This window comes from Leptodactylus fuscus, chromosome 4 (assembly GCF_031893055.1).
Source record: "Leptodactylus fuscus isolate aLepFus1 chromosome 4, aLepFus1.hap2, whole genome shotgun sequence".
Lineage (NCBI taxonomy): Eukaryota > Metazoa > Chordata > Amphibia > Anura > Leptodactylidae > Leptodactylus > Leptodactylus fuscus.
In genome coordinates this window covers 59845968-59863256 of record NC_134268.1, presented here as the reverse complement: position 1 = coordinate 59863256, position 17289 = coordinate 59845968, and the positions used below count along the sequence as shown (strand labels likewise).

Sequence of the window (17289 nt, the reverse complement as noted above, 5' to 3'; positions counted from 1 at the left end):
TGGGATCTTTAGGATAGACCATATATATATGGTTGATAGGGAGCTGACAACTGGTCCCTGGACTGATCAAACATACTAGACCTGCTTGCGGCACCCGTGCAGCACACAATATGAGGCCGAAAGCAGAAAGCTCTGTCTGTTTTCTAGTAGCCTTGTGCCATCACTGCAGTTCAGCTCCAAATTCCTCCATGTGGACACACCCTTAGGGTCCATTCCAACGAAAGAGACTCCCATTGACCTCAATAGATTCCGTATTCCGCGCGGAACCCATTGAAAACAATAGGGAAAAAAAGCCTCCCATTGACTTCAATGGGTTCCACGTGGAAAATAGAACCCATTGAAGTAAATGGGAGTCTTTTTTTCAGTGCTGACTCTGATGCGGAATCAGCGCCACATTCCTCCATGTGGACACACCCTTACATAGTTACTATTAAAACTGCATAGTATTCCAATATTCCTGTTTAATAAATAAGTTGCGGTGACATTGTCTAATGATATTTTATCCATAGGGATTTATGCATCGCATTAGCCATTGGAAAATGCTGTTATTTAATGCTGTTACATAATGGAGCTGCAGCATGAAGAACCAATGGAAACTAGCAAAAACATTTTATCATACATTTATTAAACTTTTTCTGTATTTTTTTTTGAAAGTTGACTGTTTTTGTAAAACTGAACAAATCCCAGAAATGTTTCTTTTAAATAAAAATTGTGTAAAATACAAAGTATAAGTAATAAAGCATGAACTAATGGCATAATTGCATAAAATAAGAAGCGCAAGCAATAAGAAATACACTTATTTTTGTCATTGGTGTTAATAGGCCGATGCCCCTTATTGCTTGGTGGCCCAGTCTCAGAAACTTACATAGAATTGCAAGTAAACCCTGTTATATTGTTTTATTTTCAGCATGCATAAAAAAGCTTAACAAACTCATTTTTGCTACATCTGTTATAAATGCAAAATATACAACAAATTCAACCTGCTATGTAGATCCAAAGGAACAAAACAATTTAGGCAGCACTAAGTTACCCGTCTCAGCTGTCCACAGTTCTGTGATATACATGTAACGTGATATAGGTTGCTAAGGTAGTATATGAATTTATACATTCTATTTCTGAGAATCTATGTATATAAATGTATAAAAGTGCTGGAAGTCTAAAACTTTCAGTTTTTATAAACTGGTTATCAAAACTATTATTAAAAATAAATCGAAACAAATCAAATTTTTGAGAGTTTCACTTGGATAGGTAAACACAATATACAACAGGGTGATGTGAATCAGATACATAGTAAAGACACTAAAATGTTGTAGCCAAGATGGTAGTTTTATGGCTGCAGATGGAAAGGGAAGAATTCACCCTAGTTACAACCACTATTTAAAGTGTGTATTCACACAGTGCAGTCATATAACGCACAAACAATGCAATGTGAAGCCTCCACATCATGTCCTCCTTTATGTACCTGTCAAATGACATCTAGTGACTGGAGTCTTACAGACTCTGTAAGGAACAATGCTTAAAGGAGTATCTCCATTTTAAACATTCATGGTATATCCACGTATGGCCACCAATGAGATGCCATGACAACTGCCAATTAAACCACACACAGAAAAAAAAATAAGTATATCAGAATATCTTATTGTTTAAAAGGGAGTTTTATTCAGTACATGTGTTTGCAAACACACACACATTTTATCATTGCAAAGGTACCAACCTGTATAAGAAAATTAATACGTAATTTCATAATCTAAACTTATTTGGTATCATTATAGTCATGAGATAAATACTGACGCATAGAATAAAAGTATACTTTATGATATATTAGAGGCACGCTACCAAAAATATTGCAGCAGACGAGTACGGTAATTATTGAAATAATACCTACCCTGGGGTCCAATATTTACCTTGTTACTCTTTAAGCTTTGTGTAACTGTATCCAGACACCAATATCCCACTAAAGAAGGTTACAAAACCAAAAAGTCTGGAATCTACTGGATGGCATTCTCATTACAGAAGACACTAGGTTTACATTAGTGTTCGGGACCACATGGGGATCCACAGACTAAAATAGGATCCGTCCACCAGGTTTCCACTGGTTTTATACTGAAACTGGTGGAGAGAAAATTTCTCCTTTCAGGCCTTTTCTCTCTGCCAATTTTAGGCAGTATCTCCTATGGAAACTCCAACACAGATGTGAACACAGCCTTGCTTATATGTGTCACTCAGCAGACGGTGTCACCTGGTTGTGACTGTTTCATAAATACTCCTTTGCTGCATTATTTTAGGTCAAATGTCTCTAATATATCATATACTGTTCTGTGGCCATGACAAACCCTTATGATGGCACTCTAATGATGAGTATAATGTGCAGAACCACACCCTACAAATCATAGAATAAAAGTAACATGTTGCTTATTCACTATGGTAAACAACACACAATTTTCAATAAAATGAAACAAATAATAGAGGAAAATCTTTTTTTTTTTTTTATTCTGCCCAAAAGTGTTAATAAAAGTTATTCAGTAGTGTATATGTGATCCAAATGGTGCCATAGAAAAATAGTTCTGGTCCCACAAAAAGCAACCTACCTCAGTTGACAGAAAAAATAAAAATACTTAAGGGTTTGAAGCATAGATTAAGAAGAAATCAGAAAAAGTTCCTAGGACACCCATGATCCTGAAAATGGGGGACCACTGTCTATTCTTAAAGGAATTCTCCACTTACTTCCTCTATTAAGGATAAACCATGGGTTTCTGTTCTGGTCACGTGATTGGAAAAAGCCCAAAACCCCAAAATTTCTCTGCCTCCTCCATCCTCTCCCTTGATCACATGTAGGTACCTGTACAGTGAGGGCTGGTTTTACCATTGACTACTAGCCCCCCATAGTACAGGTAACTAGCAGCGAACACAAGTGAGGAGGGAGGGAGTTAGAATGACTTTGGGGAAAGTGCTGGTTCTTCTCACATGAAACGGGGTAAGAAGTAGCCAAGGAACCTGTGGTTCATCCCAAATATAATCAGGAAGGAAGTGAAACCCTTCTAGAGAACTCTTTTAAGATTAATGTAATGGTCAAGCATGCATGCTACCACTCCATTTATTGCTATGGGACTACTAAAGATGTAATTGTCAAGCATGCATGCTATCACTGCATTTATTACTATGGGATTACCAAAGATGTAATGGTCAAGCATGCATTCTACCACTCCATTTATTGCTATGGGACTACCAAAGATGTAATGGTCAAGCATGCATGCTACCACTCCATTTATTGCTATGGGACTACCAATGATGTAATGGTCAAGCATGCATTCTACCACTCCATTTATTTCTATAGGACAAAGATGGCTGAGTGTGTTACCTGGCTTTTCTTCTGCAGTTCTATAGAGATAAATGAAGTGGCAGCGCACATGCTCGACCCATGTTCTATTCATTCAGGAGGCTACTGTACGCCATGCTCAAGAATGGTGGGGGGGCCACCACTGGTATCAGACACTTATCACCTATCATGTGACTAGGTGATAAGTTTAAAATGGTACAAGAGTTTTTTCTTTTTTAAATATTATCCCATATGCTGACCTGCTGGAACGTGGCTCTAAGTATATAGTAGTTTATGTTCGTATGTTTTCCACTTTCGTAGGTAAGGGAGAATAGCTTACTCCCACAGCCATGGCCCCTGTGATCAGAATTTGAGGGACACATTTGGCACACAAGCTATATGTAAAGATTTTTCAGTTGATTTGAATAATAAGTTATTGAGCATGTGTTCATTAAAATAGATATAACATGAAGTAGAATGAATTATTTTACCTGAGTTCTTGTTCTAGAGAATCTTCTTCCACTGTACAATAAAAGAAAACACGAGAACATATTAATGTGTATATCAAAGAGGAAGCTTTCTGTGATGCCGACATAAATCACTGCTCGTGCACTTGAAGAAAACAATTAAGAATTGCTATTAAAGCTTCTACTTCTTAGAAATGCAAAATTCTCATAGTTTATTTTCTGTTATCTTTTTTTTCCTAGGACATGTGGTGAGAAAGCTTTGCACTTGTTAGCTTTAGAATGATCTGAGAAGGATGAAAGCTGGTGTTTATCAATACCTGCCCACACAAGGGTACACAACATATTGACAGAGCCAACAGGTGGTTTCAAAATTATTCATGTTGTTATAACAGCAACACTTGCGGAAACACACTCAGTGCAGATAATAAATGAGCAAGCCAGTTTCAATTTAACCCCCAACTGTAACTCCGTGTGAAGATAATACTCTGGAACAAAGGCAGAACAATTTTTAGGCATGTAAGTATCATTACGGACTCTTATGCCGCTTATACAGCTTGAATTGGCTCTTGTTATTAATGAAAGGAATTTTACAAATAACAAATAATATCATAGGAAAATAAATATAACCCATAACCCAAACCATTGTAGAATCACAATGGGGGACTTTATGTAAGTTTTCTTGGAATAGTTGTGGCGCATCTTTGGCGTACCAAGGACGTGTCGCACCCCACCTTCTGTGTTCCATTCACCCACACTTTATGGGTGGGGCGGCAAATTCAGTGTATACCTGAAAACTACGCTAGTCCCTGACTAGCAGATATTTCAACACGCCTGAATTATGAAGACATTGGAGCCATTTAATAATTCAGGCACAACTTGCCCCAGTCAAGGGCTTCATTAACACTGGCATACAGAACGTTAGTCTTAATAAATTTCCCCCAATATCTTCTGACTAGAGATGAGCAAGTCGTATTCGATAGAATAGTAGTATTTGTTCGAATGCCTCCCTTTGCATAGTTATTGGTGTACTCAGTCGAATACCACACCGTAAATATTCAACTCCCCTGCCCACCTCCACTGGCGCTATATTTTTAAACATGTGTCTCTATGTACGGGAGGTATTCGATCGAATATACTCACTCATCTCTAACAGTTATTGATGTACTCGGTCGAATACCACGCGATAAACATTTAATTCCCCTCCCACCTTCCCTGGCGCTTTTTTTAAACCAAAAACTATGCAGGGGGGGGGGGGTATTCATTTGAATATACTCGCTCATCTCTACTTTTGACTGTAATATTGTCAGAGACATTATTATTTTAAATTTTATGAAAAATCTTTTGAGTGACTTTTATCGGGTTTTACCTGATCAATAGTCAGTAGGAATGTCTCCATACACGTTAAATGAATTGTGAATTCTGTAAAATTTAATAGAATCTATAATAACAGTTCCAGGTATCTGATGAGTCTAAAATGAAGTCCCCAAACAGTTTTTATGTTTAAAATTTGGTTTTGAGTCATTTTTATTCAAATTTTTTTTTAAAATGTAGTCAGAACTCCACTCTTTAAAACAATGCTTTAAATCCCCTGCAGAAACATTATAGTTAGATCATAGCATTTTGGCTTGTCCATCTATTCTCTGGCTTATTGGAAAGCTACAAGATGTAAACTATGGCAAGGTTAATCCTTCCTTGATGTCATCAGCCAGAGGTCACTCCTGAAGCCTATTCATCCGGAGGATATATCCAGTATTTACATATATGTTGAGACATGCATCTAATCCTGCCAAGTCCAGCCCACCACCCAGTCCATTGTGCCCCCATAAAGTAATAGTGCCCTCCTCTGTGTAACATACAGTAATAAAATATCCTTAGTACCCTCAAACAGTATAATGCCTCCTTAGTGGCTCCACATAATATAATGCTGTCTTTGTGGCCTCCAAATGCTATAATATTCTATTGGAGTCCCCACACAGCATAATGAACCATTAAAACCACCATACAATATAATGTTTCTTATTACCCCCATCAAGGTATAATACTCCCATTGCATCCCCACATAGTATAATACCCCCTTATTTGTCTTGACATGGTATTGCACTCAATTGCCCCACACAGTATAATTTCACATTTGTGCCTTCCACAGTGTAATGTTCCTTTGTGCTTCAACACAGTACAGAGCCCCATTGGTGCCCCCACACAATACCATGTCCCCTCTTCCAACCATGTTGACCAGGTGTAGCTAGTTTGCAGATAATACCCTCTTTGCTCCTGCATAATAACACTGACAACTGTCCTTTCAGTTTTCACAGTAGTGGCAGCAGGGATAGGCAATTGTCCCTTGATAGTATGGTTGTGTTACTCCTGTGTACACCGCTGAAGTGAGTGCAGATCCATGTTTGGCCCACTAGTTGACTACCCTTGGTATAGTGGGTGTCTTAGGCTTTGCTTAGACTAGACTATTAGACATTTTGATAAGTGTCCATCTGTTCAGGCAGGTATTACATTATTTCTTTTCTATGTATTTAATATTGTTTGTTGGTAATACTGCACAAAAGGCAACTTTGTGACATTTTACTGACAACTGCAACACTTAGCTAACATCTATGAGACTTTACTGACACTTGCGGCAACTGGCAATGGTTTCTCCAGCTCCACGAGTCTAGCACGTTCACAGCAGTACAGAATCTAAGTGAACAGCTCAGTCTTTATGTCATCAGCTTAGTTTTTCTGCAAGCTGATCCTTCCCCTCTTTGTGAGTCACCTCCTCTTTGTCAGCAGTAAGTTGGCAGTCGTTGGTATAGACTCACTGCATATCTCTTGCAATGTTGCTCACTTCACTGTCTAGCTCTCTCTTAGTCACCAGGAGACAGTCTTTCACACAGTCTCAGACTCCCATCTTTACAGACATTGACTTCCAGACTCTGTTGTGGCAACCTCATCCCTCAAAGGTGGACTCAGTCTGCCCTAAAGGCAAATGTACTCTTAGTAACAATGGCCGGGTAGAAATTCTACAGCAACAGGGTCTACAGTGCCCTATAGCAACAGCAAAAATGCTGCAAGTTAGTGTTAAACCGTGAGGTCTATATCACGTAGTTATCCTTATTTTGTAGGAGGGTGAAACCCATTTTTAACCTTATTGCAAGCAGCTTAATGTACTTTTTATTGGATTACCGTATATACTTGAGTATACAGTAAGCTGCATTTTTCAGCAAGTTTTTGTGCTGAAAAAGCCCCCCTTGGCTTATATTTGAGTCAAGGAAAAATAAAAATAATAATAATATATATATATTTTTTTTTGGCGGGAGGGGTTCTATGACCAGCCACAATAGTAATGTATAGAATGTCCCATAAAATAGTGAAAAAAAAAGAAGCTTTAAAAAAAATATGATAAAAAAAATTAAGTAAATAAAAGTTCTAAATCACTCCTTTCCCTAGAATACATAGAAAAGTAGGCAATTACTATGAAACACAAACACATTAGGTATCCCTGTGTCTGACAGTGCCCGGTCTACTGAATATTGGGTATCTGCAGTGCTCCTGTTCTGTCAGGAAGGGGTTAATAGGAGCTCTGCAGATACCCTATATACAACCAGGCTGAATTCCAAGTGGAGAAAAAAAAAAACATTCTCAAGCTCAGGGAAGGGGCAGACAGACAACCAAAACACCCCCTCTCCCTCCCTTTCCCCAGCACCCAGCAACTACTGCACCCAAAAACTCTGACCATTTTAATTTTTGAAATTTTCCAGTAGCTGCTGCATTTCCCCCCCCCTCGGCTTATACTCGAGTCAATAAGTTTTCCCAGTTTTTTGTGGTAAAATTAGGGGTCTCAGCTTATACTCGAGTATATACGGTATATTATGTGAAAGGTGTTTAATAGTATTTATCAGCAATGTGTAGGTTAGTGAAATATATTCTTTTATAGCGGAATTTATTCCTATAGAAAGCTAGAAGTTGTTTTAATATTATTGAATATATTTAAGGCTACACGTTACAAAAAAGCTGCATTTTTGTTGCTAAAACCAAGAGTGGCTTTAAAAGGAATGACCCAATGGAAGAACAAAAGGACGGCGCTCTCAGGTCCAAAGGAATTTATTCAAAAAGAAGATTGCACAACGCAAAAACAGTTGCCGTGTTTCGGGTCGGAACCCTTTATCAAGTGCGTAACTTCACTAATCGAGCTTCACTCAAGCTAGGAAGAAATAAACTCTATCCGGAGCGCTACTCGGCCTATTTAACCGTACCGCTCCATGGAGCACATGGAGCGGTACGGTTAAATAGGCCGAGTAGCGCTCCGGATAGAGTTTATTTCTTCCTAGCTTGAGTGAAGCTCGATTAGTGAAGTTACGCACTTGATAAAGGGTTCCGACCCGAAACGCGGCAACTGTTTTTGCGTTGTGCAATCTTCTTTTTGAATAAATTCCTTTGGACCTGAGAGCGCCGTCCTTTTGTTCTTCCATTGGTGCATCCTCCTGGTTTTTGACCAGTGTTATAGAGACGTGCTGTCACTCTCACTCTGACGAAGCCTAATATTGCTAAAAACGGAGTTGTGAACGGAGTCACAACCCGATCAGGTGAGAGGCCACCAGGTCCTGAGTTCTTTTCATAAACACCAGATAATTCATCTATATATTTATAATAGACCATCTACACTATAAGTGTGCTCGGTATCTCTCTATTCTCTCTTTAAAAGGAATGAGAAATTTATAGGAAGAACATATACTAATCCTTCTTCCTTGCTAAACCCCCTCTTTGCTTCGGCTCAAATAACACAGCAAAAACTGTAACATAGCTTTTCACAATGTGTGGCCTCAGCCTTAAAGTATTTTTTTAACAATTTTGAAATGAAAAGTCAGATATCACTTGAAAGGAAATTTCAATTTCACAAGATATTATCCTAAATTTCTACATAGTACACTAAAATCATTGGCAAATATTTCACTAAATTCATTAAATTTATTTCTGTGACCTAAAATTGAGAATTCAGGAGAATTGTTGTAACCGCAGAAAAGTGCATTGTGTGGTCTATGGAAACTTAAAGACCTTTCAACGCTCTTGATTTGTCTATTTTAGTAAAAATTTGATTGTAAAAAAATAACAATACTGGATTATCTTTTCTTAGGTTGGGACCCCATGTAGTGTAAAAGATTCGATTTGGCTGTGGTGAAAATGCAGTGGCAAAAGATGCAATGCTTTAACTGCAAAGTGGATGGGTTTCTGGCTAATTCTGTTTTCTGGTGTGTATATATATATATATATATATATCATAAAAATACTGTGTATCACTGAAAAAGATGCAAAAATTATTTGAATAATATAAATGAAAAATATGTTATAACCCTCAAAAGGGCATGTACCAAAAAAAACAAAAATGTGTCCAGCTCTGAACCAGAGAAAATGGTCCAGTCATAAAATGGTTAAACCAGTTATACACAGTAAAATATGTTAATAACACCTATATCTGTTCTTCCCATATGTAGACCTCCCACCCCCACCGCACCACGGTGACAAGCAGGACAAATGTGTATAGTCAGTTAATTTACTGTATGGGAAATATATTGGATCTGTGAAAATAAATGTGACAATTATTTAAATTAACAATAATAGGCAACTTACCCTTAATTTCTTTTGAGAGTATGCATAGATGAGTGTCTTTTCCATCTACCGCCATCTATATGGAAATATAAACATGATAACTAAAGTTAGACAGGTATCAGTAAATCTCCAGATGAGACAAGTAACAATGGGTTAGGCCTCTTTCCTCTTCCTCACAAAAGAAAGTAAACCTTGGACAGGCTGGGGTAATAAGTGTGATTTAGAACATCACCAGTGAAAGTAGTTCAGTGTAGATCAATAATATGCATACATTGGGCTCATAAGGAAACAAATGAATGTAGTCTAAAAGCATATGACCTTGATGGTGCTGACAATAAAGCTGTTTTCTGTATTGTATGAATTAGAGCATATGGGGTTGCATAGTTGTCTTTGTATACATTGGTGAATGCCTCAATAAATTATTTCATGAATGGGAAAATATATAACAAATATAACATGCATTTTATACATTCTAGTCTTTTCATGGTTTGAAAATCATTTCACCATGGAACAGCTTTATATTATAGTCTATATTATTCTAATATAAATATGTATATACCATGTACAATAAACTACATGTCTACATATGATCACAATAAAGGATGGCATTTGGAAAATTTCTGCAGAATACAGGATAAAGATATCCTTAAGATTTTAGGAAGATCCATAGACCCAGCAATTCACTTACATACCTATATCCATACAAAAACATAATGCAACACTACCTCTGACCTAAATTGTCCAATTCACCATTTGCACCCATACTTAAACTCTACCTTTTAGACAGTTTCACCAGTTTGTGGAAACGTATTATAAAACAGTGTCTACAATGTTTGTATTTTCACGCTCCTTTTTAGGCCAGGTTTCTCTCACTGAGTTTGTATGATAATCTATATACATCCCTCGATTAAAGAAATCTATCTTAGGGTAGCAAAAGTAGTGACACCCTGATTATAGTAGGTTTCTTACATCAGTTTCCATAACCTGAAACTTTATTTGTTGCCCCTGAGTGTTGTTGCTTCTTTACCCTTTCCCGACAACCATAATAGTATAGCAGATGTTGGGTTTTTAAATATGGAGGTAGCTCAGAAGCTGAGCAGCCGCCATAGCCACCAGGTCTCCACTGTATTAAACAGTAGAGAACCAATGGCAATGTCTGCAATCAGTCCTGCGTCATATGGAATATTTAACAGAACCATTATGAAGTTCAATTTGTCCTGCAAACATTAAGCTCTCATATGGCTCTGCTAATCGAAAAATGAAAAAGTTATGGGGTTAGGAAGGTGAAAAGTCAAAAACAGAAGCTGAAAAATGCCTGCGACAGGAAGGGGTTAATTATGGCCATCGGGCTTCCTCTATCCTTCTGTGGCTGATTGACAGCTTTATCCCTATAAATGTGCATGGGGAGAAGCTGTCAATCAGCAGTGGGTGGGTTGAGAATGCTGGTAGCTCATGAATACCATGGACTCCAGAGCACAGGCACATCAATTGGTGGAATCTGTACTTGTCTCAGGTATACCTAATGATGTGAGAGTATATGGAAACAGCATGAGAACTCATAAGTGACATTGCTATGATCAGAGTTTCTGATTCACTTTATACTGAACTCAGGACAGAATAAACCTGGTAACAAATTTCCTTTAAAGAGGACCTTTCATCACTACCACCAGCTCCAAGTCTTTGCATCTTTATTAGGCAATGTGCCACTGATTCTGGGGTGGTTAGAATTTTACTGCAGCCTCCACCATTTCCGAGCTATCATTAGGTTAATTGTGGGTCCTGATATGTTGATTAGGCTGTCTATATGTCAGGTGGGCGGTCCCAGTCTGTCTGCTTCAATGAAGGACCACCCACCTGACAGTATAGAGCCTAATTAGCATACTGAACACTGAAAATAGCAGCAGTGATAGTACAGGAATGGTAAAAACCTCCAATGACACCAGAATGACTGGAGCGGTTTTCTTTAAGCTCTTTACATACTGTGAATAAATATTTGCATCTTCTGTTCTTTTCACACTGTGCTGTAATGTGTCCTTACAGTGGCATTGTTGCCCATAGGCTTACATTATAAAATAATGCCTACAATACACAATACATATATTTCTGTCTGCCTCTGAATGGAATACTGGTGTTTGTTATGTTATTCCATTGAGTTGAAAAAATAAGCGTATTCTCCCTATATCCTGGGCTACAATATTTATCACCTCGATTGTGTGAATGGGAGCCTATGGCGTGTACTTACAGCACAGTACATATAATATATGTAATTACCAGTACTGATGACAGATTCTGACAAATGTGGTGTGAACGTAGCATTAGACATATAGTTTGATACTGTGCCGTGCTTGTAATGATTGTACACCCATAAATAGTATACTGTAGTATATAGTATAGTACAGCATTGTTCAGAACCCAGGAAAATATTTAGCATCCCGACAACATGACAAACAACAGACAATGTGGCGTAATTGCAAAAATAGTCTTTTGTTTTTATTTAATGCCGTGTATTATAGAGTTGTGAGCGCTCTGAAGATGTACAACGGAGTGTCCTCTTTGTGGAAGCAATTGTAATGTGAAACATGATCTATTCTGTGCTGCTGAGTTGTGATTGAAGGCACTGACCTGCCATAGACTTATAATAGGGGAGCAGGTGTGGCAATGATGGACTTTAATTTCCTTTAATAAACCTTTTATGTGCCACACTTTTACTGCCATTCGATGCTCTCCAAGGTCCTGCACATAATAGGTTCATTACTTTTGATTACTATAGTCTATTGAGATAAACAACTCCAGAACGCTGTATATATTATGCGCAGATATACTATTTATCCATTGTGTTTTTTATGGCAAGCAACTCCGCAGACAAAATTAAAAGCAGTCTGTGCTTCACTTCTGAAAAGAATTACTACTTGTTCAAACCCAAGTAAATGCCAAGAAATGATTTTATTGAAATATCGCCCTGCTTCATTGTTCTTTCAGGCATCCATTATGGACACACAATATTCATAATTGTTCGGCGTTTCATGTAGTTTGTTCATTTATGCACTTATTTTTGCAAATGACCTACATTTAGGGACACATACAAAACCCTCTGCCATAAACCATCTCAAATGCTATGGGACTGATTTCAATCATGTTTCTTTCACTTTATAATACACAAATGAATGTTTCTCTATCATTCTTTTTAATGCAATTTTTTTGTGTTTGCAAAGTTATTGATGAGAGTAAGGCTGAACAATGTAAACTATATGTGTATGCGTTCTAGTTATGTATTTAGCTATTTATATGTAACATTATTCCCGTATTAATGTCTTAATGGAGGTTTTCTATGCCAGCTATTAAGGACAAACAGACACATAGAAAGTCATCCTGAAATGTCTGACTGTCTGAGCCACCTTCTGTTCATAGACTGTAGCTTTGGACAAGAAACAATAGTCAGATAAAGAAAGGGTTCACTGGTTTCTATGATTTAACTTCACAACAAGGCCAAATACACAGTCATTTGGGGCAAAGTAGTAAGGGCAGCCAATATATAGCAAAAGCACAAAATGCATTCAATGGACTCAAATCAACAAAAAGTAATATTAGACAAAGTGGTCTAATAAGAATGTCGTCAATATGACAGCTTGTGTGAAAACAAGTTTCTTAACATTCCAATGACCAACTAAAAAATAACTAGTCCCTTAAACTTTAAAGGCTTACATCGCCAAATGTTTTTATTATTATGTATAAATAAATTATAAATAAATATTAAACCAATTAATAAATACAATTATTTATTATTTAAACCAGATAGTAAAATATATCAGTTATTTATCATTTGTTTTTATTTATGTGATTGTAGAATACTTCGTTTAATTCCATTTTCTGTACATGGTTATGGGGACTGCCATCTTACCTGAGCTTCTCTTCTACTCTGGTAACATCATGGAATGATTTGCTTTAGAGCATAGCTATGGCCATAGGCAGTGATGGACTGGAGCAGAATCATTAAGGTCTATGGGAGAGTTTTCTAGGTGTGCTGTGTACAGGGAGGGATGTAGATAAACTGGGACATCATGTAGTGTCAGTAGTGAAAGCACAGTTGGGTCAGTGATGTTCTATATAAAGGTCTCTTCTATTGCAGCCCTATCTATGATATAGATGAGGTGACATCTGCAAAGACAACTTGATAGAATTGGCAAGTGTCGGTCTATTATTAAGCTTAAAGGAGTTATCAGGGGGGTAATAAAGCTCACTAGTGTATTTCCTGCCCTCACTAATATTCATTCTGATCCCCTAAAGCCCCATTCATTATTTTTGTGGAGAACTACTGGTAGACTGGAACTCTGGTTCCTCAGTCTCACCGGTAGTCACTCCTAGTCTGTCATTGAGAGTTGAGCTGGTCATGTGACCCAGAGTCAGAGGGGCTGCAGGACAGACAGGAACCAGAGTCCTGGCCTCCTCCACAGCCCTCTACAAAAGTACTGCAAGGAACTTGGGGAACTAGGTTGAAAATTACAGGATTGGTTCCTTTTTTTTGGAAAAAAAAATGTAAAAAATATGTTGAACATTAAGAACTTTATTTTTTTTTTTAAATAGTAATTTTCTGGTGACACATTCTATTTAAAGGGATCTTCCCACAGTAAAATAGTAATTTACTCTGTTAGATCGCGCCAAACACAATACAATTTAAATTGATTTGGTTTTTATCTCGCTGTTGGTTGTAGATGCTACTGTGGCACCCCCTGGTGAACCCCCAACAGGGTTCGGTGCTGATAAAAGTGATGAATTTATTGTGCTCTGGTATTAATCAGTTAACCTGCCAAGAATGATATCACCACTGCTGTAAAAAGTGACAATATTCTATAAAGTTGGTCTGACTGATCTACTGAGCATGTGTGTTCTCTAGTACCGGACGCTCTAATAATGATGTAGCAGCAATTTCTAGACACAGGAGGGTATGCAGGAAAAATAAAGCTAAGGCCCTACTTTTAGGAAAAGCAGCTTTTTTTCCTGCAGATTTTGCTGTGCTTTTTTGAGTCAAAGCCAAGAATTACTTATTCACTAAAAGCCAAGAATGGCTACAAAAGGAATAGGAATATATAGTAAGGTCATATATTTCTAACTTCTGCACAATCCACTCCTGGCTTTGGTTCATAAAACCCCAACCAAATCTGCAATAAAAGAGCTGTGTTTCCACATTGTGGTGCCTTAGCCTAAATTACTATTTATCTGTGGGACAACCCCTTTCATATGTTACATCTCCTTTAGCAATACCATTTTCAAACAGATTCTTCCTTCAGTTATATCCATCTCTCTCACCCCTTATGAATCTAAACCTACTTGTACATGGAATGATAGCTAGTGAAGTCACCAGTATTAGAATTTAACAAGAAAAAAATAAAAAAAAATAAAAAAATAAAAATATATATATATATATATATATATATATATATATATATATATATTTTTTTTTTTGTTTGTTTGTTCCAGGACTCCATAATCGATAGAGCTAACTATAATCCCCATATGGATAAAATCTAAAACAGTGTGGGTTCCATCTTGAAATGGCCAGTTTACTGAAATTGTTCCAAAATTGTATCAACATATCTAGAAAAGTGTAAAATATTCCAGAAAAACATCCAAACACATATAGCTTCCAAAAGTCAATGTTCATAAGTCTACAATAAGATAAAAAGTGTAGTGTAAATACAGCAAGCAGCATGTTATACATAGTCACATATATATCTATCTACAAAATGTGGCGGACTACTGTCAAATGTCCATTTATTGGTCAGTAAGATGGCATGTGAATACAAGCTTTGGGTTATGTAGTGGCATACCCAGCAACAAGAGCAGATCTTCATCTGAGTCAGAGGAAACAAAATTAAAAGTTTTTGAATTCACCACGTTACTTTTAGAAGCCCAAAAAGCTTTGCAACCAAACACGGTTCTGTGCCTAACTTGCTACCTGGTGTAAACTAATATGGTAGCCATTCTCCTAACCATAAATAGCTAACTATCTCCACCCCTTTTCCCTAGACAACAAGTATGTCATCAAGTAATCTAATTTGGTCTCATTTGCCACTATAGCTGGTCACACTTTGCATTGTGTTACCAACACTTAGTTTACAAAAATCAAAATTTTTTAAGTTTAAAAAAAAAACACTGTGCCAGCAAAGTGAATGAGATTCTGGCAAATCCCAGATCCCTCATAAACTTCATTCTGCTGGCAGATCTGTGAAATCAGAAAAAATAGGACATGCCTTGTTTTTTTTTTACAGTTTGTTAAAAGGGACCGTAAAAAAAAACCAGACATGTGAATGGCTCTAATGTCTTAGACTCGGATTTCTGGAAGGATCCTCTTAAATCCACATCTAAGTCCTGTATGCTATAAAACTGGCGTACAAGGCATAATAAATCTGTCCTGTTGTGTTATAGAAACACCAATGTGACAGATCTTACAAAAATGGCCATCATATTAAACCATACAATTTTTTTTTTTTATTAATATAGTCCAATATAACTATTTATAATTCTAGATACAATGATACATGGTTTACCTAACTCAGGTCACCATGACTTTCATGTTTCTTTATTAGTGATGTTGTAGATGGATTCTGCCGTGACATTATTGGAGTTGCCACGTGAAAACCATTTTAACATTTGAGCTTCTAAGTAGTAGCACAACAAATACCTTCCATCTGTTGAGGAAATTAGACCTTTACATCAAAGGGATTCTGACAAGTCAGTTTATCCAGGTCCTTAATATTTCACCTCTGCAGCGAAAATCCATCAAAGTGCATACATCATTATAACTATAGCATATAGTTAACTTAGAATGTGGACATTGTCTTCACAGACATAGACACCGCAGAGCTTCCAAGCAACTTTGCACAACTGGCAGAGCTGAATGTAAAACAAAACCATATGTTTATGTTCTTTTGCCAAATGACTTCAGCAAATAATTCTATTATTCCCCCAGGTAACAAATGTGTGCCAAGTATTTCTATTAGAGTGTATCACGAAGGCATTGTAGGGCAGAGAAATGAAAGAGTCAGGCGCTAGCTAAATATATATTAGTAAAGAGTTAAAGTGGTAGCCTGCATACATTATCAAGCCCAAAGTGCAGAGACAGGGATTGGGCAGGTAAATACTTATAGTCAGACATAAATAAATAGGTAGATAGATAGGTATAGTTGTTAATAGATTGATAGATAGAAAAAGAGACGATGATAGATAGATAGATAGATAGATAGATAGATAGATAGATAGATAGATAGATAGATAGATAGATACAGATGATATATAGATGATAGATAGTTATAAAAAGAGACGATGATAGATAGATAGATAGATAGATAGATAGATAGATAGATAAAAAGAGACAGATAGATGATATATAGATGATAGAGTTATAAAAAGAATGATAGATGATAGATAGATAGATAGATAGATAGATAGATAGATAGTAATCAAACAAATAGATAATAAAAGAAACAGGCTACACTCCATAGCTCCAAAAATATAGTCCCAAAACCTCGAGAAACATTACCTAAAGATTGATTGACTAAAGATTGATTTCTGCATCTTTGGAACTATGGAGTGCTAAAATTTTAATAGAAAGAAATAAAAGTCATGTTTTAACGTTATCACTTTGACAAAGGGGTACCCTTTTTGATTTCAGTTTATTCATGGTACAACCAACCCAGTGTGTACAAGCCTGAACACTTTGGACTGCACTTTTTTTGTTGACAGATTATTTAATCATGTCCTGAGATGATAGATAGATAGATAGATAGATAGATAGATAGATAGATAGATAGATGAACAACTATGTGCATATCTACCGAGATGTTATTTTGAACAACTTAAAAATCAACTCTGGTATACAGCATTTGTGACTTCAAAACTAGTAGCCCCTGGTAA

At 36.9% G+C, this 17289-nt stretch overlaps 1 protein-coding gene across 8 annotated transcripts in view; it reads right to left on the bottom strand.

Moving 5' to 3' along the window:
• ST18 (ST18 C2H2C-type zinc finger transcription factor) overlaps nucleotides 1–17289 on the bottom strand; it is a 188767-nt gene that overhangs the window by 101551 nt on the left and 69927 nt on the right. For all 8 annotated transcript variants that reach the window (XR_012715443.1, XM_075270504.1, XM_075270506.1 and 5 more), the window contains 2 exons: nucleotides 9400–9454; nucleotides 3808–3838 (listed from right to left, as the gene is read on the bottom strand). Coding sequence is in view for 7 of the 8 variants with exons in the window: in XM_075270504.1 (XP_075126605.1) it covers nucleotides 3808–3838; nucleotides 9400–9454 (86 nt within the window). In the remaining variant the exon portion in view is untranslated. The remainder of the gene's footprint in view (nucleotides 1–3807; nucleotides 3839–9399; nucleotides 9455–17289) is intronic.